The 22,810-nt window shown below is 40.2% G+C and overlaps 1 protein-coding gene across 1 annotated transcript in view; it reads right to left on the reverse strand.

Moving 5' to 3' along the window:
- CAPN8 (calpain 8) overlaps window positions 1-21,482 on the reverse strand; it is a gene marked incomplete in the record, with an annotated part of 29,130 nt that extends 7,648 nt beyond the window's left edge. Inside the window, 12 exon segments of the mRNA XM_072410298.1 lie at window positions 1,035-1,246; window positions 2,845-2,856; window positions 3,004-3,179; window positions 3,994-4,154; window positions 5,350-5,424; window positions 5,699-5,784; window positions 7,787-7,870; window positions 8,789-8,957; window positions 11,522-11,655; window positions 12,694-12,812; window positions 13,506-13,584; window positions 21,231-21,482. Coding sequence (XP_072266399.1) covers window positions 1,035-1,246; window positions 2,845-2,856; window positions 3,004-3,179; window positions 3,994-4,154; window positions 5,350-5,424; window positions 5,699-5,784; window positions 7,787-7,870; window positions 8,789-8,957; window positions 11,522-11,655; window positions 12,694-12,812; window positions 13,506-13,584; window positions 21,231-21,467 — 1,544 coding nt within the window.
- Between the last annotated feature and the right edge of the window lie 1,328 nt (window positions 21,483-22,810).

Genomic DNA, 22,810 nt, shown 5'->3' on the forward strand with positions numbered 1-22,810 from the left:
CATTATACCAACATAACCCCTCTTGCAAATTCATTGCAGTTTGACTAAAGACGTAGCCTTTTGGTTGTTTCTGATATTACTAAATCCATTTTCTTTTTTTTAATCAAAAGCTTTTGGGTTAATTATTACTTAAAATTAAACTAATATGTGAAAAAAGGAAACAATCATGTGATGTCATCCTTTATCTTTTTTTGCCTCCAGACTGTAGTTTGAAATATTATAAAATGCAGCCAACTGGACAACACTATCAGCACAACCAGCACCTCAAATAGCCCCCGCCATGTTACCCAACATGTCCATAATTCTCTGTGCAGAATGACACAATATTCCCTGCAACATTTGGTACACTTATGGTGGGCATACACTAGGGAGGTTGCAGTAATAAAGTAGGCCAGAGGGAGGCGCTGTGGGTGAACCCGAGTAATTGACACTCTAGGAAGTGTCAATTACCAAGATGATAACTTGTCAGGATAAGAGCTGTGTTCCATGGCACTGGAAGTATTTGTTTTACACGAATAGCCTGCCTTGGTGACTTATATATAGCAGCACCTACAATCGCTGTTCTTGTAAATAGCTTTTTATTTTAAACCAGAAGGGTAACTCTCTGCTTTGCATGGTTTTAGGGTAGGGCAATACAAGCAATTGCCCAGGGCCCCTATTCTTCTCCATTTTGCAGAATGGTATAAGTGCAATTAGCTGGAGTGCTGTCCATATGGGGGCCCCACTTTGTCTAAATCCAACCCTGCAAAAAACCCAATGGTTCTTCTCATCCTGTACCCATGCATTTAATCCCCTGCACATTTCTAATTCTGCATAGCTAAGGGTGAATGATAACGGCTCAGCCAATAGAAGGACATTGTGTTATATACCACAAAATATTTTGGGTTTAATCAGCATTTACCTCATAAGGATTTCCCTTCACCACATCTCCAACTTCCCTGGGAAGGACAAAACACAAAGAAGAAAAGGTTAAAAGTAAAGAGGAAATATAATAGTTTTGTGTCAACTTTTTTTTAAATATTACTGAAACTCACAAGGATTTGGCGGCTTTTTCAGAGAAGACACGCAGGCAGAAATCTCCGGGTTTAAAAGGCTCGAAAGTGGAAGGGACAATGAGATAATCCCCGACGGGTAACTTCATACGCTTAGAGACTTCCCGCATGTTGATGTAAGTGTCCGAACGAGCAGCGGAGGGATTCCTCTGGAAAAAGTCCTTGCCGAAGTGAATGTCTGTTTGGTCCTTGGCCTAAAATAAGGACAACAAGATGAAAGTCTCACTAAGTGGAAGCCTAAAATCCCTATCTAGTTTTTTTGGGGGGTCTCATTGGGGAGATTTACTTTCATATCCTGCCCAGGGGACAAAACAGGAAGTGGAAAGGAATCTCTCAATGGTGTCCAAAAACTCCTCTCCAATAATTGTTATAGAAAGTGGTGTCACCATGAAAAAAATCACCTGTTCCAATGCCAACCATAATATGTTGGACTTCCCATTACTTTTTATGCCAATAAAATCAATTATCATCATCAGTAAAAACATTATGGGTGAATCAGGCCGCAGTGATCTGCTGCTCCCAAACACTAACAACTGGGTCACCTTCTTGGCCGAAAATAAAGTAAGGCTCAAACTATCTGTGGATCCACCATAGGATCCCTCCGAAGTAAGTAAAGCTTTCTGCTCTGATGTAGGGGTATTAAGTACAGGGCATTTGGGTGTTGGGTGTAGGGCATTTATCCCTGATCACCAATAAGTGGGGCATTCTTCCGTAATTATTATGTTTGTGCTATTCTTCCCTGATCACCAATGAGCAGGGTGCTTTTCCCTTTAGCCAAATCATTGTTTTTATTTGCATTAGTCGTTGATCACCAGTCATTTACCCCTGATCTTCAGTAAATGGGGTATTCTTCCCAAATGCAAGGGACATTCTTCCCTGATTACCAATAAACAGGACATTCTTTCTTGATCGCCAGTGTAGGAGGCAATTACTGATTACTCGTAACCGGTATATTCTTCCCTGATCTCCAATGTAAAGGGTATTCTTCTCTGATCCCCATTATGTGGGGTATTCTTTCTTGACCACCAATGTAGGGAACACGATTCTCTGATCCCCAATGTAAGGGGCAATTTCCCTGATCACCAATAAACAAGGCATTCTTCCTTGACCATCAGGATAGTAGGTGGATTATTCTTCCCTGATCCCCATGTGTGGGGGCATTCTTCCTTGACCACCAATCTAGGAAGCACAAACCCCTATATAAGGAGGAGGCATTCTTCCATGATCTCCAATGTACTGACCATTATTACCCGATGAACAATGAAGTGGGCAATATTCCTTAAACACCAATAAATGGGGCATTTATCCCTATTCTCCAATATAAAGGGCATTTATTCTTTATCACCAAAAAATAGGGAATTCTTCCTTGACCACCAATGTAGGAAGCACAATCCCCAATATAAGGGGCATTTGCTCTTTATAACCAGTAAATGGGACATTCGTCCTTGATCCATATTGTAAGGGGCATTCTTCCCTGATCTCCGAGGTACAGACCATTCTTACTTGATCACCAATAAACGGGGCAGTATTCCCTGATCTCCAATGTGTGGGGCATTTATTCCTGATCACTAATAATGGGGCATACTTCCCTGATCTCCAATGTGTAGGGGCATATATGCCTGATGGTAGGGGATCAAGCTTCGTGTTTTCAATATTTCAAATAATAGAATGATAGAATATTCTAAAGAAAACTGCTTAAATTTGAATATAAACCCCAGCAACACTAATTTCTTTTGCCATGTGAATTCAATGTATGGTGGTGGAAGTTGGAAAGACATCAAACTCCATGTACCTCTTTTGGAACCTGCAAGAAAAAAAAACAGTAATAATCAATAAAGAATGAATGTTGATATCATAAGTAAACAGACAGAATCCCAATATTAAAGGACCCCGGATCCTATAAATTATTTTTACAAAGGCCGCCCTACTAAAGAACAAAGTGATCACTAACCTTGTATATCGTATAGCCGATGCTCAGCAGATCCTCGCCTATTTTTTTCTGGCGTCTCCTATTCTTCTGCATTAGGCCCACAATAATGGTACAGCAGGGATCTTTAGAGGATCCATCGTGATCGTGATCTGGTTCTTGTAATTTTATCCGAAACTGGGGATTTGTCCAGAATGTTGCTGTGTACAATAGAAATGATGTAGGTAGAAATAAGTCATTGGACAGAGCAAAGTTCTCTGTTGCCTTTTCTTCCATCCTAGCAGTGATGGAGAAGTGCAGATCACTCTGTTACCCCTTCCAGCAGTGATTTAATAGCTCTCCTACCCTCTCCTCCTCCCTGCGGTGCTCCAGCAGCTCAGCTCACCCTCCTCCTCACTCACACCAGTAGTAGTAGCTCATCTCCTGCTATTCACCCCCAGCAGTGACCCAGCAGCTCAGCTCCCCTTGTTCCACCCCACAGCAAAGACCTAACAGCCTTCTACACTTAAGATGGGTCAGGTGATCTTAGAGGATGGATGTGATTGGTAGAGCTACAGAGAGAATGGCTTATGTGGCTTCAGTGCCTCTACTATAAACTTTTGATGCATTACTCCACTGTGCCCGCAGCTACAAAGGTTATTGAGGCTTGTTTTAAAACATGTTAACTATTTGTTAAAAAACACTCATAGCCTAGCTAAGTTTCTACTATCAATTTTCTGTAAGTTTTTCTTTCCTTAGTTAAAACATTGACTTTATTTTCCATCAATATGCTATAACCTCCAGCATTCTAGGAGTGGATATCTAGGATATGACAATGCATTGCATGTATTTTCATTACCTTTTAGGATAGCATTTAGGATATCATTCATAAATGTTACTAAAATAAGTTTTGATACACAGCTTGAGTTGAATATTATCAAAATAGGAACATAATATGGCAGCATGGGTAATATTGCCCCACCCACGAGGAGCCTACAGCTCCATTGTCTCAATTAGTATCAGATCATCTTTCACCTGGGTAATTCTGGCATCCTCCTGCTGTTGACCCTCGAACCCAGCTCCCATTAAACAAAGTAATATTCCATTTGTGTTGCTCATTACTGGTCAGCGTATCCGGGCTCAGGTTACAGATCTCCAGACGGGAATATTCTTTAATAAAATCTGAAAATGCCATCCTGTACATACATCAAAATAAAATTATGTATAAGTTCAACCGATTATAATACAAAAAGTAAATTTTCCCCCATGCCTTGTGACTCTTTCTGCAGGCCTTCAACTGTGATGCCTTAAATAGAGCAGAATTTCATACTTTAGACATGGTGGCTGCATCAGTTTTCTGTTTTCAGGTCATTTTTCTCATTTACATCCTGCAAATAACATATTTCCTGTCCTAGAATGGTCACACCTACTTCACTGCATCTATTGAGAGAGACAAGGTTGTCTCCTATGTTCTCCTATGCTCTTTGTTCAGGTTCAGTAAATGGAATGTGGGGATTTTAGTGATTTACAGAAGGAAGATAACATTGTTTTATGCCTACAGTTCAGCTCACGGGATGTGATAAGGACATTATATTTCTGCCAAGACTATTCAGTATTACCTGAAATGTTCTTCACCTGAAAAACAATAATGCAGCCATCATATCTAAGCCATGCGATTGGGTTTAGATTCTTACCCTTTCAGTTTTATTTCTCTGTTAGGAAACCTTCTGTGTTATGCATTGATTTTATTCCCTTGCATAGAAACCAACAGAAATAAAGTTGTCAAACTGAAGAAAACTAAGAATTTTAAATCTGATTCCTCATAGAAAAGAAAACTCTGCTTGGGGTTCCTGCAACATGCAGAAGGAACAAGCACATGGGGCTGGGTTTAGTCATAGTAATTATGTAGCAAAATACCCTGAATTCATCAGTAGCTTTTTATTGTCAAGCAAGGGGTGTATTAAAAAAATATTCACTCATCATTGTGGCTGACATACGGCTTTTTTTTTTGTTTTTTGGATGCACGAAGCGCATATAGAATGATCACTGTGCCTTTCTGATAAATGGCGACTAGATGGCAGAGTTCTAGATTTAATATGCATTGATAAGAGCACTGCACAGGGATTCAAATTATTACTATTTTTATTGTTCTTATTACAAAGTATTTATATAGCGCCAACATATCATGCAGCACTGTACATTAAATAGGGGTTGCAAATGACAAACAGATACAGACAGTGATACAGGAGGTGGAGAGGAGCCTGCCCGAAGAGCTTACAATCTAAGAGTGCATCTGAATAAAAAAACAAGCGCATTTATTGGTTGAAGAAGAAGAAGTCGTATAAGTCTATACGTCAGATGTAAAAAATTAATTAAAAACAGGGTACTCACCAGAATTCTCCATCGTCTGACTGTTTGTCCAGGGCAGCCTTCACTTTAGGATCAATATAATTCCATTCTGGAGCTCTATCATTGAAGAGATGGAAAAACAGGTATATTATGTATACAGGTTCAATGTAAAACATTGTACAGGCATTTATATATATATTTTGTTTAATTGGTATTTTAATGCTAAAAACCATTGCTTTCCTGAATCTGACCTTAACCTGGAGTTCAAACCTACTTGATCTTTCCAGACTCTATCCAAACTTTTGAAAGTATTGGCTTTACATTTATACTGAACAAACTGTAGCAAATTGTACTAATTGTTTACTTCAAAAGAAATAAATTCAATGCTTACTCATCACTCCAGGGGCCGTTCCATTCCACCTCACCCCAGGGGTTCCTTATTCTGATCAGCTGGACCTGATGCCCCTTGTAGACAACCTGAAACCCAAACAAGAACAGTTCAGTTCCTTCATTTTATACAATATATAGGTAGTCCCCGGGTTACATACGAGATAGGGACTGTAGGTTTGTTCTTAAGATGAATTTGTATGTAAGTCGGAACAGGAACAATATTTATATAAATACAGTTAGGACAGATGTTTGTCTCAACATAATATTAGGCAGCGTGGTGTCAGTTACTGTATAAAATCCTCACTGTGAGTTAATCACAAACAGAGTGGTCTTCCAACTTTGTAATCATGACTGTGCCCCTGTATACAAAGCCAACTCCATAAAGATATGAAGGTGTGAGGAAACTCAAGTGGTCTATACTGAACCCTGACTTCAACCCTACAGAACACCTAGGATTTAGGATAAAGACAGCAGAGTCAGGGATCCAGGGAACATTGTAAGTTCTTAGATTGTAAGCTCTTCTGGGTAGGGTCCTTTTGTCCTCTTATGTCATTGGCAGAGGTTGGACTAAGTCGTCACCCTTCAAGTCCAAGTTGAGTGCCAAATCATTGACGCCAAATCATAGGATTTAAAGTTAGGAGCCCCTATCCCAAATTATTACTATTAGCCAGTATATATATATATATAGCACCTACATATTACGCAGCGCTGTACAAAGTCCATAGTCATATAACTAACTGTCCCTCAAAGGGGCTCACAATCTAATGTCCCTACCAAAGTATCATATGCGTAGTCAAATAATCTCATCAGGCTTGTTAAACTTTATGTCTTGGCTAACATGTCAAACACAACTGATGGCATTTTTTTTATTGCAAAAAAAAACTAAACAATCAATAACATATAAAATGTATAAAAGTTTGTTAATAGTGATCAATAAACTTATATCTCATATAGAGAAATATCAAAAACCATGTAGGGGTATGTACAGGAATGAAATTAATTCATTGCTACATGCTAATCTAATAAATTACGAACCATATTGAGTTTTGTTTATAAGCAGTGAATCTGACATTCCCAGAAATAATTTCTGGTGGAGAATCAATTACTGCTATTGAAATGCATGGACCTGGAACAATTCTCCACCTGATATTTCACCTGATGGGGAAATCCAGATCCCCTGCTTTATAAATAGAGCCCATTGTGTAACCCCTTTTAAAATCAATTGTTAAATCCTTTATCCTGCTCAAAAAATTAAAGGTTTAATGCATAGCCCAAATTCCATGCACTTCCGAACCATACTATTCACCAAATCACAGCTCTGTATAGGGGACCTTTCCTTCTTCTTCCTATGATGCACTTTAAACAGTCAATTATTAGGCATGGGGGGTCCAAGGACACCCAAATGCTATTCCATTTGCTTGACATAAGATGTGGAATTACTAAATCGCTTTTCTTCTTGATTGGCAACACGCATAACTATCAACTTTATTTCTCACCGTCACTCTCATGCATACATCTATGAACAATGTCAGTCTCCACACAATCCCCTGAGGAAGCCAAGCGGGAAACGCGTTGGGGAGTGAGACACTTTGAACATATTTGTATCTGTATATTGCAAGCATTGGTGAATTTTGTATAGCACAGGATATCCAACTGAAAACAATTTGTTTTTTCAGTAAAAAATGTTTGTTGCCTTTCCTCTTCTCATTTATTCTTGATGCTATTTACCTATTGGTTTCATGCAAATTCTCCAACCACCATCAGCCCGAAGATCATGACTTGCTCTACAATATGGTATGTAATAAACATGGAAATGTTTCATTTAATTTAAATCATCATGTCAATGAGGGTGGGGGAACCAGAGAAGGCAAAATATATAGAGAATAAACTTCAGCTTTATTTAGGTCACCTGCATGCAAACAGGAAGGGAACACAAGGAAGATTTGGAAGGATAAGCTAACCTGGTAATCAGTTTGTCCTGAATTGGTAAAGCAATCACTTTACAAATGCACACAGCATTATCTATTTATAGTGCCAGAAACATTTTATATTTCTAGATCAAAAAATGATAAATGTGAGTCTTCCATACCTCTTCTGCTCCGGTCACTGAATATGCATGTCCCTTCACCAACTTCCGGCTTGTGATGGCTTCTGTGTCATAAGCATTTGTAATCTGTAAGAAGAATAAAAAAACAGCTAAACAAAAGAGAATATTATCCAATTCCATTAACATAATTACTTGCAATGTTGCTTTGATGTTTCTTTAAAATTCTTCAAATTCCTTCCTTATTCTGGGAGTTTCAAATTACTGTCTGTGCTGGTCCAGCTTCCCCATCCATTTCATTCCCTCTTTAATTAACCTTCCATGTAGCTGATAGAAGAATAACCTCTTTGTAATAATTAGAGAATGTGTATGCATAATTTGTATTAAACCAATGGTCAAATTGTAACATTTAAATGCTGTTATAATTGTAGATCTAATTTTCCTAAAGAAGCGGACTCAGTTTCCGCGAAACGCGTAGAGGCTGTGGATTACCTCAATGTGAAGAGTGTTCCATAAGGAGATTTACATTAGTTCTGTACTTCTATTCAGTTTTATTAATATTGTATTGCACATTTTATTATGTGAATTGGAATAAAGCTTTAATTGGTTTTATAACCTGTGTGTCAGAATTGAGAAACTGTATTGCAGCCTTTTTCCAACATTTTTACCCCCCAGGGCACCTTTAATATATGGTTCAGGTGCTGGGGAACCCCTGCTACAATCAGTTTATTGGGGGTCATTGGGGAAAAAAGCCATGAAAATTTCTTCCCAATGGAAAGCATGCCCCCTTACAGTGGTGGCTGGAAGTACACCTTTATAGACACCATCATGCAGCTGGTACTACCAAGTGTAGTTGACCCCAGAATTATGCAAACATTATTGAATTTGAGGCCAATCAGCCACAGAGCCCTTAGTAACCTTTGGAGGAACCTTGGAGTTCTACTAAACCCCGGTTGGGAATGGCTGATCGAATGGAAATCGAACCAGAGCATTTTTTTCTTTCCACCCTTTGACCTATGAATGAAAATTTTAGATGTCAGAACTCACGTCAATGGAGCAGCCAAGCAGCGACTCGGCCTTCAGAGCCTTCTGGATAATCTCATAGAGATCATTCGGTGGTTTCTTCAGGTCGTACACCTCCGATATTCCGCCTGTAAAGTCCTCGAAGCCTTCAATGGTTGTTCCGCCTGTCAGAGCTTCATAGGATCCATTCAGCCTGTCAGTCAATAAGAAAGGATTCTGTGAATGGAACACAGCCACTTCTAAGGCAGCGATGTTTAATTTCAGTCCTGAAGGGCCACATACAGGCAGGGTCAGACTTGCCCACTGGAGGACAAGAATAAAATACCCTGAATAGTAGGTCCCCAAAATGTAATTAAAGGGGATCAAAGGACAGGCTTTAGGCCTTCCGGTAGGCTCCCGACTCCCTCTGCCTTACAAATATGGCAGGTAAGCTATACATTCTGGTGGGCCCTCCCTTTTTATTTACACTGCTTGGCCCCAGGTGCCCGGTCCCTGCATACAGGCCTGGACGTTTGTAGAAGTTGAATCATTACCTGAGTTTGCAAACCTTACTAAATCTACTTCTGTTTTTGGGAGAAATGCTAAAAGAAGGGTGGATGCTGCTCCTCGGGGGTGGGAGCAAAACATCCCTGGTCTATGGCAATCAATACCTGAAACAGCGACACCTACAGGCCACCAAATGAAAGAGAAAATCATGTGATGCTATTTAAAGGGAAACCTGTTACGGGAGACACACCAAACCTCCCATTTTTGCCTCCCTGTCATGGTAACCCTCTAGCTCTTGAAGTCACTGACCTGGAAAACTCTGAACCATGTTCCTCAAATTGGTGCTGATTGAACTTACTTGGCATAGGCCTTTTCCAGCAACGATCCCCAAAATTCATTCCCCTCTGCTGAGTGTACAAATACCAAGCGTCCATCCTTTGTAGGCAGGCGATCGTCCACCACCACATCCACCCACTCACCATATTGCCAGAACTGTAAAAAATAAAACATTTTCGGCATTGAGGTTTAATTACTAAAATAAGTTGAAGAAGAGCAGAGATACATTGTTACAGCATGCTATGGGGGAAAAGGGTCTCGGGTAATTTCTCGGGTGAATAATCAGACATTCCCATCAGTCTGAATAGGACAAGAAACAAGCAGCTCTTTTTTTAGATCAGAACAAGGAAGGAATCTGCTGCAAAATTTGTTAAATCTCTGCAAGGACTATGGATTACCTAAAGGGAATAATTTTGTTTTATGCTTCAAATGAAGTGTAGTAATCCTGCATGTCCCCTTCCCTGACCTGAGCTAACCCCTCCATAGATATATAAATATATATGATATATATATTGATATATTGATCCGATGGCCGCTGGTTCCCTTCTTTGTTTATATGCTCCTATAGACTTTTATAGACCAAGTGCTGAAGCAGACGGAGCCAGACCCATAGAAGTCTATTGTTCTATAATGTGAGGTTTATTTAAATAAACAGGAGAACCACTGGCAATGGGATCTTGGTACATCTGTGGAGGGGTGTCAGGATAGGGAAGGGGTCACACAGGATACATGCTTTTTATTTAATTATTAATGTGGGTATGATAGATGTGTGTTGTACCATGTGCTGCCATGTTATGGGGTCAGGCAGCCCTGATGCACTTTTTTTTATTTGCATACAATTGTATTTGCACTGCAGGTGCGTTGGGGTGTCATTAGGAATAAATGGCACAGCAGTACACCAACGCGGGTCTTACTGTTTGCTCGGTAACCTGTGCAATGCCACCCTTAGGACGATGATTCTTGCTTGACCACTTCTGGCCCCAGTACCTTTGATTCATCAATAAGCATGCAGCAAGTGACATCTGAGTTAAGTTAGAGCTCCGTATTTGCATATTTGCATCAATTAGTCATCGGAGACAGGGGGTCAGTATGACAACTAAGGAACTGGCATTTCCAGATGGGTGCCAACAATTGCAATTTTGGAATTATTAGTTTTATCACATACAGATCAATGTTAGAATATCATCTGCTCACCTGGAAGTGGAAGATTCCAGCATAGTCCTTCTGGAAGCTTTGATTTTCTGGGACAACTCTGGCCAAAATGTCCTGATCCAAGGTGAGGGAGGCGATGGCCGCCAGGAGCCAGCAGTCACCTGTGTCAGGAAATGGAGATTTTAAACAGGGATAGCCACAGTCCTATCAAATCAGGACAACTTCCAGGTAGAAGAAAGGGTAGCTGATCCAAATCAGGGAAAGTTGGGAGGTATAAAGTTGGGAAGACTTGCCAAATCACGGGCACGGGAGGTAAAAAGAGGAACGGTCCGTTCAAATCACGGAACATTGGGAGGTATATAGAGGGAGAGTTGCTTCAAGTCAGGGGCAAATATCAGATATGAAGGGGAAAGGCCCCAGGTGCCCGGTCCCTGCATACAGGCCTGGACGTTTGTAGAAGTTGAATCATTACCTGAGTTTGCAAACCTTACTAAATCTACTTCTGTTTTTGGGAGAAATGCTAAAAGAAGGGTGGATGCTGCTCCTCGGGGGTGGGAGCAAAACATCCCTGGTCTATGGCAATCAATACCTGAAACAGCGACACCTACAGGCCACCAAATGAAAGAGAAAATCATGTGATGCTATTTAAAGGGAAACCTGTTACGGGAGACACACCAAACCTCCCATTTTTGCCTCCCTGTCATGGTAACCCTCTAGCTCTTGAAGTCACTGACCTGGAAAACTCTGAACCATGTTCCTCAAATTGGTGCTGATTGAACTTACTTGGCATAGGCCTTTTCCAGCAATGATCCCCAAAATTCATTCCCCTCTGCTGAGTGTACAAATACCAAGCGTCCATCCTTTGTAGGCAGGCGATCGTCCACCACCACATCCACCCACTCACCATATTGCCAGAACTATAAAAAATAAAACATTTTCGGCATTGAGGTTTAATTACTAAAATAAGTTGAAGAAGAGCAGAGATACATTGTTACAGCATGCTATGGGGGAAAAGGGTCTCGGGTAATTTCTCGGGTGAATAATCAGACATTCCCATCAGTCTGAATAGGACAAGAAACAAGCAGCTCTTTTTTTAGATCAGAACAAGGAAGGAATCTGCTGCAAAATTTGTTAAATCTCTGCAAGGACTATGGATTACCTAAAGGGAATAATTTTGTTTTATGCTTCAAATGAAGTGTAGTAATCCTGCATGTCCCCTTCCCTGACCTGAGCTAACCCCTCCATAGATATATAAATATATATGATATATATATTGATATATTGATCCGATGGCCGCTGGTTCCCTTCTTTGTTTATATGCTCCTATAGACTTTTATAGACCAAGTGCTGAAGCAGACGGAGCCAGACCCATAGAAGTCTATTGTTCTATAATGTGAGGTTTATTTAAATAAACAGGAGAACCACTGGCAATGGGATCTTGGTACATCTGTGGAGGGGTGTCAGGATAGGGAAGGGGTCACACAGGATACATGCTTTTTATTTAATTATTAATGTGGGTATGATAGATGTGTGTTGTACCATGTGCTGCCATGTTATGGGGTCAGGCAGCCCTGATGCACTTTTTTTTATTTGCATACAATTGTATTTGCACTGCAGGTGCGTTGGGGTGTCATTAGGAATAAATGGCACAGCAGTACACCAACGCGGGTCTTACTGTTTGCTCGGTAACCTGTGCAATGCCACCCTTAGGACGATGATTCTTGCTTGACCACTTCTGGCCCCAGTACCTTTGATTCATCAATAAGCATGCAGCAAGTGACATCTGAGTTAAGTTAGAGCTCCTTATTTGCATATTTGCATCAATTAGTCATCGGAGACAGGGGGTCAGTATGACAACTAAGGAACTGGCATTTCCAGATGGGTGCCAACAATTGCAATTTTGGAATTATTAGTTTTATCACATACAGATCAATGTTAGAATATCATCTGCTCACCTGGAAGTGGAAGATTCCAGCATAGTCCTTCTGGAAGCTTTGATTTTCTGGGACAACTCTGGCCAAAATGTCCTGATCCAAGGTGAGGGAGGCGATGGCCGCCAGGAGCCAGCAGTCACCTGTGTCAGGAAATGGAGATTTTAAACAGGGATAGCCACAGTCCTATCAAATCAGGACAACTTCCAGGTAGAAGAAAGGGTAGCTGATCCAAATCAGGGAAAGTTGGGAGGTATAAAGTTGGGAAGACTTGCCAAATCACGGGCACGGGAGGTAAAAAGAGGAACGGTCCGTTCAAATCACGGAACATTGGGAGGTATATAGAGGGAGAGTTGCTTCAAGTCAGGGGCAAATATCAGATATGAAGGGGAAACCCCCAATTTAAGGACAGTTGGGAGGTATGACATGGGGCAGTCCTTTTAAATCAAGAACAACCAGGAGGTATGAGGAAAGACAGTGCCTCCAAATCTGGGGCAGTAGGGAGCTATGAAGAAGGATATTCGCCCTAAATCATGGATCGATACCATGTGTCTGATTTATTAAAGCTCTCCAAGACTGGAGAAGATTGACTATCATGGGTGACACTGGGTGATCCAGCAAACCTGGAAATAATTCGCTATTTTTTGGCAAACAATTCCAATCCTGGACCCGATCCACACAAGGTTTGCTGGATTACCCAGGTTCTCCCATGACAGTCTATCTTCTCCAGTCTTGGGGAGCTGTGATAAATCCGGCCCATTGTGTATCTATTCACAGTAGATTCACCTGGATACAGACAGATAACTGGGACAGGAATCACATGTAATACGACATACTGTGCAACCACCCAGCACAAAGCAAACAGCGGACAGGTGACTGAGATTTTCCTTGCAAAACATCAATTTGTTTAATTTTCTATAGGACAAAACAATGACGTCTTCCACATGATAAACATTGATCCTATGGGCTCTGTGAAAGGGCGCCTGTTATTACCATTGTGAAAGTAAGCCAAGCCTGTTAACCCTTTACAATATAAGGGCCCATTTAGATCTCTGCATCATGGCAATATGTGCATTGGTAGCATATGTTTCAGTGGCCCAAAGGGGCATTTGTCTCCTTTCCATATACTTGTGGCATTTCTTTTACACCCACAGTGTGACCCCACTACAGTCTGATGGACGGTGAAGTTCTATGAGTAGGTGGAATGCCTCCAATGCAGTTCTGCCCCATCCAGCTGACTAATTGCCCCTCTAGTTACACTCGGCCCTTTCTGTGTTCACGTAGCTCAGCCTGCAGCTGACAGCGATCGGCTGGAATGCTGATAATCTGAACTATATTCTAAATATACACCTTTATTAAACAAGAGGAGAATCTCCACCTCACTCCGCCGTGTTTGGTTTGTGACTAACCGGGATGTGTTCCTGAATGTTCTACTGCAACACGTCTCAGGGAAATGTCTGATGTGATTATTATTTATATACGTCTGATGTGTTATTATTCATAAGATCAATAATAATAAATAGGAATATTATTTTTGTACTTTAAAATGAATCAGTGCTCTGCCAGTGCAGGCAAACTGAAGGTTACTGCACTTTGTGTCTCACCATACCTCTCCGCCCTGCCATGGCAAATCAAGGTAATGAAGTTATCCATGTGGTCCCAAGGGCATAACAGGGGCAGGGTAGTCTAGGGGGGCTAACATTTGTTAGGGGCTTTTTTTTGCTTCTTTCCTTGTTGCTTTTCCAGCAATTCTAAGTGCCACAGGGAGAGGGGTGACTGATTGGCATAGTAGGCAGACAAATGACTTCTAATCGCAGTAGTCCCCTGATTAAGCCCTAACCCCAGTGCATGTGAGTAGGTAGGATCAGTACCCGGGTGGCCCAGGGAGGAGAGCCAATGCCCCATGAGCAAGAGGAGAGTGGGTGACACAGCAGGAGGAAACAAATGAAAGGAGAAAAGCTTTCTGGGAGTTGGGGTTCCAGAGCTCAGGTATCCATGCAGAATTACAAATCCTTTGATATATAACAGCTCAGCCATGTGTTGTTCATTTATGTTTTAGCTGTTTTCCTACAGATGAGTTAAATAAAATAGTTAATATAATTTTTAAAAAATAATTAAATAATAATAATAATTTAATTAAAAAAAAATAATTTGTTCCTATTCATTTTCATCTTGTTCATCCTTATAGCCTGTTTATGGAGCTTCCTTTGTCTGTACTGCAGTGTTGGCTCAAAGTTTTCTTTTTTAACAGCCATTGTAGCTGAGCCAACCTTAACAACCTGCCAACATTGCATGCAGCCTATTATCCAAGGCCCAAGGACAAGACTGCAATTAAAATGGTCCTGACCCCCCAACAAGTCTCTGCAATAGAAATAGCAGGTGAATCACGTGCATTCATTTAACTCAGCACCCCTGGAGAATGATGTCTGCAATTGTGACCTCTATATCCAATCAGGACATAGGATCATAGAAAATAATATTTATACTCCATTTTATGTTTTTTTTATTTTGCAATTTTTGACAATTCAGAGAAGATTTTGTTTTACAAATATAATAATTCTAAAAAGTGGAGCACTTTTTAAAAAAAACTTAACAAAAACAAGGTTTTGTTCTATACATTTTCTTACTGTAACTGTAAAAATCTCCCTGTATGTAGTCACCATTGCTATTTCCTTGTCAATAAATAATTATAAAATAAAATAAATAACATTCTCAGTATAAAGATGAATCGGCATTGATGGGTTGAATTACCTCCACCCCTTCCTTATAGATTGAGTCTCAGGTCCATATCAAAATGCTATAACAAATCTATTGTTCTCTCATGGCCGGACTTCCCGTTTATTTGAATATTTTACAAAAGGGTGTCACTGGTATTGGCTTTATAATATTTGCAGCAGCTGGGTAATATTGCAATATCAAGGTGGGGGATATATTATCACCAAAATCCCTATAAAGTGTATCCGTCCAGAAATGTAACTTGGAAAAACAAAATAAAAGCTTTTAGCTGGGGAAGAACTCTAAAACTGCTTATGTACAATTGCACTTAAACTAATTCTTTGTAATTTTTTTAAACAGTCAGAGATTATTCCTGATTAGACACAATTAGAGCAATAACATTTAATTAGCCCACAGGGAGCCATATAAGATGAAAGTGATTTGTAAACCACAATGTGTCTACTAATAGTGGTGTAGTTAGATGGATCGTGTTGCATGAATGCTGTAATTGCAACAATGTTACACATACCAGATTCACAAATAGTTTTATATGTTCCCCTACATGCAATATATATGACATCGGCACCTGTTCTTGCACACATGGTATGGAATTTGAGACACACAAATGAAATTATAACTAAGGTGGTGGTGGGTTAAAATCAGATGTCCTCCTTAGGGAGAATCACTCTCTCTAATTGTCCAAATCCCATGGCCACTGGAAGCAGAAATGAAAAGAAAATCCATAAAGTGTTATTATGCAGTGCAATCATGCAGACACACATAGTATCAACTGGTTGTAACCATCAATGGTATTTGCTTGCAAGATATGGTTCTACAGTGGCTACGTTCACTTATGGGGATGCTCTGGGACCCCATTGTAGCCCCATGTGCTTTCTTCTCCACAAGGATTGAATCTTTATGTAAAGCAGCTCTATGAGCTAAGGTACAGATGACATAAAGAAGTTGCAAGGTAATTTTCTGCCCATCCATCCTTTAACAATGAAGTGTGTTACAATGAGCACATGTGCAGTATAATGGTGAATAGCAGAAAGTGCATGCATAATATAATGCTACATGAAATAGCATTGCAGGAAAATTGCATGCAATAGGTAGTAAGGGATGATGGCATCAGTTTGGAAAAAAAAACAGAGCCAATTGCTGGGTGCATGGTGGCAACTAAGTGATTGATATATACGGTAAATCATTTACCTGCCAGTGCAATCGTAAAAAGAGCAACCCAAATTTCTCCAGTTACAGTATATAATTGCCAAGCCCTGTTGGCTGAATATAGAAGCCAGAACCCCTGCTGTCCATTTCCCTGCATGGCTTTACTGTTCTATATCAGGAATCACTACATTCACCTGATCATTTATTACTAGAATCCTGGACGAACTGTTTGAAGTATCCTAGGTCCAAAGCCAAAGTTTTCTACTTTGAAACTTCAAATTCCTAAATAGTGATTTCCCATTGTGGGATTATATTTACATCAATTTAAGCCCATCACTAAGTCATGCTATCAGTTATGGTCTGTACACTCCCCCGAGGAAGCCACATGGCGAAACGCGTTAGAAAAAGAGACAATCCTAAATGATCATCATTTTAAACCATTATGTATACTTTGCTATGTCTATGTCTAATTCAGCTAATTTTTGTGTGGAATGTCTGTCTAATAAATAATAATCTTAGTAAAATTTTACCATTTCTTGCCAAAAAGCCCCCTATCTCCTGTGCACCTGTCCACTAGAGTATATTCACTTTTTACATTGGGTTTTCTATAACAGACAGCAAACAGTTTGCAGTCTGGGAAGATCTGTCCTTCATTACCAACTCGGGTTCTCAGATCGCCAACAAAAATGGGGAAAGTGGACTGGTTGACTACAGAAATGCTAAAATGAAAAACGAAAGCCCCAGTGTATGTCTTCCAGGAGTCCCGTGTACGTCACAAGGTTTATTTTTCTGACTGGTCTATACCTTTAACAGAACTTTAAACATGGAAGGATTTTCATCTCTGTACTGAATCTATTTATGAAGTTTAACAAGCATCGTCTAAAATGGGCATCCAATGTCTAGCTGTTTCTATGTATAGTTGTTTTATGGCAGCGATTTACATCATGTTACATTTTATTGGTATGGTATAGTCTACAGAGGGGCACCTGTGCTCCCCTGCTCACCATTCCTGTACACCATGCTATCAGACAACAAGATCAAACAAATAGCTGGCATGCAATAAATATAAAGATTGATGGTGACACGCTCTGTAAAGCTGGATATCAGTCAGTGCAGCATTGCTGTCTCTATCTATCTGCCCCTCTAAATTATGGTGAATTAGGGAAGAATTTATTCCTGGATAAGGATTTTCCAGCCAACTGGTAGTTCACTCCCAAACCAGTGACTGAATATAGTCCCAGGAACTGTTAGCACTGTTTACTGGTCCTCACTACATCATCCCATAGTACTTCCAGAATTGAAGGCCGAGACATTGGTTGTTCCTCATTCCATAAGACAAGGATAGTCAACTACAGGCCCATAGAATTCTAGGGTTTCTCCAGTCATAGCCACTACCTATAAATAATTACTAATACTGATGATTTTTTTCATCTGTCTATAAGGCCTTCTTCATTGACTACCAACATAAAGGGGACATTAGTTCCACTAACCAACAATGTAGAGGGGCATTCTTCCCATTGACCAATTATTGGTTCCACTCTTCTAACTTGACCACCAATATAAGAGGGCATTTCCTCGCTGGCTACAAATGCAAGACGACACTTCCCAGGTGATCAACAATGAGGAATGGCACTTTACTACTGACTATTGGTTTAATAGCCCCCGGGGTAATAGGACACTTCCACAACAGAACCCAATAAATGGAGGCATTTCACCTTGAACAATATTATATAAGACATTTTTCCCCAAGGCCTCCAATGTCAGAGGCAATCTTCCCACTGACAACTAATGAAGGGGGGTATTTTGACCACCAATGTAAGTGGGCACCACCAATATAAGAGAGTGTTTCTCCGCTATTAGTTTCCATTCATCACCAATGTAAGGAGGCATTCTTCCCACTGATCCCAAATTTAAGGAGACATTTATCCCACTAATCCCCAATGTAAGGAGGAATTCTTCCCACTGATCCTCAATGTAAGGAGGCTTTCTTCCCACTGATCCCCAATGTAAGGAGGAATTCTTCCCACTGATCCCCAATGTAAGGAGGCATTCTTCCCACTGATCCTCAATGTAAAGAGGAATTCTTCCCACTGATCCCCAATGTAAGGAGGAATTCATCCCATTGACCAGCAGTGCCACAGGTTCTTTTCCCATTGACCACCATTTTAATTGGTTCATTCTATCTATTGACTATCAATTTAGGGGCAATGCACCAACTACCCACCAATGTTAGAAGGCCACTCTTTCTACATACAGCAGGTGGGTAATGCCAATAATATACCATAACTGGTAATATATCAGAGAATGATGATCTGAGATCTGAAATGTATTTTAGGTCTTCCTCTGAGGTAATAAGTCTGGGAATGGCTGCAGTAAAGTATGTGGGCAGCCATGAGTATTTGTTATCTAATCCTTGTCAATGGAAATCTTGCACTACCAGCCGCACCTTCTAAACACTCAGCAAGCACTCGGTCTGATTAGCCTCCCATTTGTAGACTCATATTGACATGTAATATTACAAATACAGCCAACAAAAAGGATTTGGGTCTAGGTTTTCCTAATTTAGGAAAGATGAATTTTAATAATCGCTAATGTTTTTGATTTTTTTTGCTTTTGACATTAAAATTTATGTAAACCTTAACAATTAACTTTGTTTTTGCTATTATTTGCTGTGTTTTAGTCTCCTATATATGCCTTTAAAATGTTTATATTTAAATCTGTTCAATAATAAATGTATTTGAGAGCTTTTCTGAAAAGCAGAACTGACAATGCTGAACTTTCCAGTTGACTTCTGTGGTCTATAGAACACGTAATGGAAATTAGGAAGGGGTGGATGATCCAAAGCCCTAACACACCTTCTGTGCTACGGTGACAACTAGATACAGTGTGTGACTATTAAGCGTTGTCACCCAAGAGCAAGAAGTATATTGGTGGCAGGGCCGCTGTAACATTTAACCATTTAGTATCCTCTCCTTTGCTCTGCATGGCTTAAATGCTTAAAAGTTTTTAGTTATCACTTGTAAGTATCGTATGATTATTTTTTTTTTTGTGCTTTTTAAGTTAATATTATAATCTATCATCACCAATATTCATTATATTCTTTAGGCATTGGTAATTGTGAATAAGTCATCAACTGTATTAATATTATAATATTATGTTTTTTATAATCTTGTACATTTTATGCGTTTGCTTAAACGTTCAACTTTGCTTTATTATACAGTCTCTACATAATCACTAACAAATCACGATGGCGAAACGCGTCGGAATTTAGACAATTACCATTCCTACTAATAAGAATTAGTCCGGTGGCTTTTGTTTCGTTTACCTGGCATTCTCCTTTGTTTTTTCGCATAGGAGAGCCAACCCTACATTGTTTTCATTGTAAGTATTGTATTGCATCACTTATATGGTGTGTAAGCATTCATACTAAATATATTTTGAAGTTAAGACACTGAAAACCCCAGTCTTTTTTCTTTTTTGATATATTACTCCTGGGGTAGGCAAACAATATACTCACAAAGTAATAAGAGTTACGCATTTTCCTCTCTCCTATTTTTGGCTTAAATGCTTATTACATAATCTGAATCCTTACAATACAGGTCTATAGTTATATCTAAAAAAGAGAAACTTTGACAACACTGTACTTTCACTTTGCCGACAATACCATTGGGTATGGGCCAGGTTTTTTCCAGGAGCTTTTCCTTGAAATAATTTTCAGATCTCAATAAGCACTTGCTAAAAAAATGAATTGGGAAGTAATACTAACACACATAATGGGCAAACACCCAAAACTTAACATTTTCAACATATATTTTTTCTAGAAAGTAATGCTCTTTAGTAACAAAAATGGCGTCCTGGCCACCCTTAAAAAAAGCAAGATAATTGGTGTCATGGTGCTGGCTCTGCCAAGTGGCGTTAGACCCAGAACCATTCCGGCACCATCAGATGGAAGGTCAACAACAGCTCAAGGAACACCCAACAGCCTATGGAGGAACCCTGATTGAGATTGGCTGATCCGTGTTTGGTGCCGGTCTGAAGTGGCCCTGAGTTTGTGCTGAGATTGCTGAATGGATGAGCAAAACTACCCCCACCCTGGTCATCGCAGGCTTTCTTTTTTTGGTCACTTGGGGTAAATATGATGCAATGAGTGGGTTGGCGTTGAACGTTATTCCACACATACGCAGAATTTCATTGGGAAAGAGCTAAAGTGCAACACTCGTCTTCAGATGCCTCGTCTTCACTCGTCATACTCATCTCGGGGAAAACCTGTGTGGATTGGTCCCCCGATGTCATTCATAGATCCAAACTGGCATGTCGATGAATGACCACTCGGGAACTACCACTATGTATATCATCAATGTGGGAGAGCACAGTGGGGTGCCACTTTCTCCTCTATAGAACAGAATGGGTCTGTGTGTACAGTGTCACGGGAAACAGTTACAAAAGATGACAAAACACTTTCAGCTGTACCGGACCAAAGTAGAGAAAATATTAATAATATTCTTTAACTCATAAATAATTTTTTTCTATACAGGTATGCGTTGCACAACATATGTAGCAGACCCCAAAATTTAGTAATGCATTACACTTACAAAATTTGATTTCCAAATTTCAACTCGTCATGATAACATTATATCAATTCTACCTGAAAATTTCCAAAAAAACAATCGCCATCTTACCGTCGGCCTTTTCCACACAATCCCTCTTGTTTTTGGGGAGTTTGGCCCTAGATCCTTATACCCCAGAGCGGAGGGGCAGGCAGGGAACTGTTCATCTTTAAAAAGAGTCTTGGATGCCAGGCATTGTGCCCGCAGCTCCTCAAAGTCCTGGTTCAGGTATTTCACCGGGTTCTTGGGGGTGCCGACCCCATCGGCTGTAGCCCTGTCTTTGAGTAGTTTGACTGCGGTTCCGGACATACTGCCTGTTCTCAGTGTGACAGTGTGCAGTGGATGGCTGTCACAAGCACTGAAAGGTATAAATAAGGGAACGGTGCCGCTGGGCGGGGATACAATCCGGGAGAGCTAATCTCACCAATGTAAATATGTGCACAAGCAGCTGGGCTGGAAAGACACCTAGGTGAAGACCGGTGGATGGGGGCCACAAAGACTGGATTTTCAGGAAACGTGTTTGTCCTGCTTCCTTATTGATTGTTAAGGGTCTAATGCCGCCATACATTGTGCTGTATATTTTAGAAAGACTTTGAAGTGTAAGTCCAGACTAATTAGGAAAAATAAACATATAAATAAAAATACCAATTGATCTTTTAGCAATCCAGTGACCTCCTAACTTCCTGAGATAACAATTCTGCTCCTGCTGCACCAGCATTGTCAGCACATACCGGTAAGACTACAAAAAACTGCATCCCCCCAACCTTCCCTATCCCTATCAATGTGCATGCATTGACTTTTTTTTCCCAGCAATAATAATTATTGAATAATGCTTTGAACCCTAAGAGCTCGCTGAAACAGATGTAGGTATGTATCTCTGGGGTGATGTAGTTCTGGGCCTGTCAGTAGGAGCTGACCTACGAGCAGCCACTTTAAAAATTTTGCAAAAAGTCTGGTGATTATGTCACACTATTAAAAAGTTGTATCTCACTATAGCAGGGGTGTCGAACTCTGGCCCTCAAGGTCCTTTTTTTTTTGGCCCCCCAAGGAATTCCGAAATTGAACTACATCTAGCCCGCCCGCCTGCCCACGTTACCACCTCACATCATCATTTTCAATACATGCAATACATAGACATTATTCCTGTACACCTATCATGTGACACAAAGCCTAGGCAATGATCACATGGTGCCTGACTACCAGGGGCATTGTGTTTGTTTCAATCCATTAGAGACTGCATAGTGTAATATTTAGTGTCAGACAAACTTGTGATGTGAGAGGATGAATAACACACACAAAGATAGAAATTAGTCTTTTCAACCCTAAAGTGTGTGCAGAGAGGTTTGTTTTTGTTAGTTATGGATGAAGTAGTAAACTTTCACAATTTTTTAAATACATTTTTAGTTTGGCCCTGACTTGGTCTTTTTTTTTAATTTTAGCCCTCTGTGTATTTGAGTTTGACACCCCTTGCCTATAGGAACCAGATAGAAGAAAGAACAAAGAGATACATGTAAGTTTGGGGTTACATTTGGGTAATACATGGACAAAGCCTTTAACCTCCCGAGCGGTAAGCCTGAGTGTCACTCGGGGTAAAAATACCCCGTTGAAAGCGGTAACCCCAAGTGTGACCCCGAGCTAAAAAAATAAAAAAT

This window comes from Pyxicephalus adspersus, chromosome 4 (genome assembly GCF_032062135.1).
Source record: "Pyxicephalus adspersus chromosome 4, UCB_Pads_2.0, whole genome shotgun sequence".
Classification (NCBI taxonomy): Eukaryota; Metazoa; Chordata; class Amphibia; order Anura; family Pyxicephalidae; genus Pyxicephalus; species Pyxicephalus adspersus.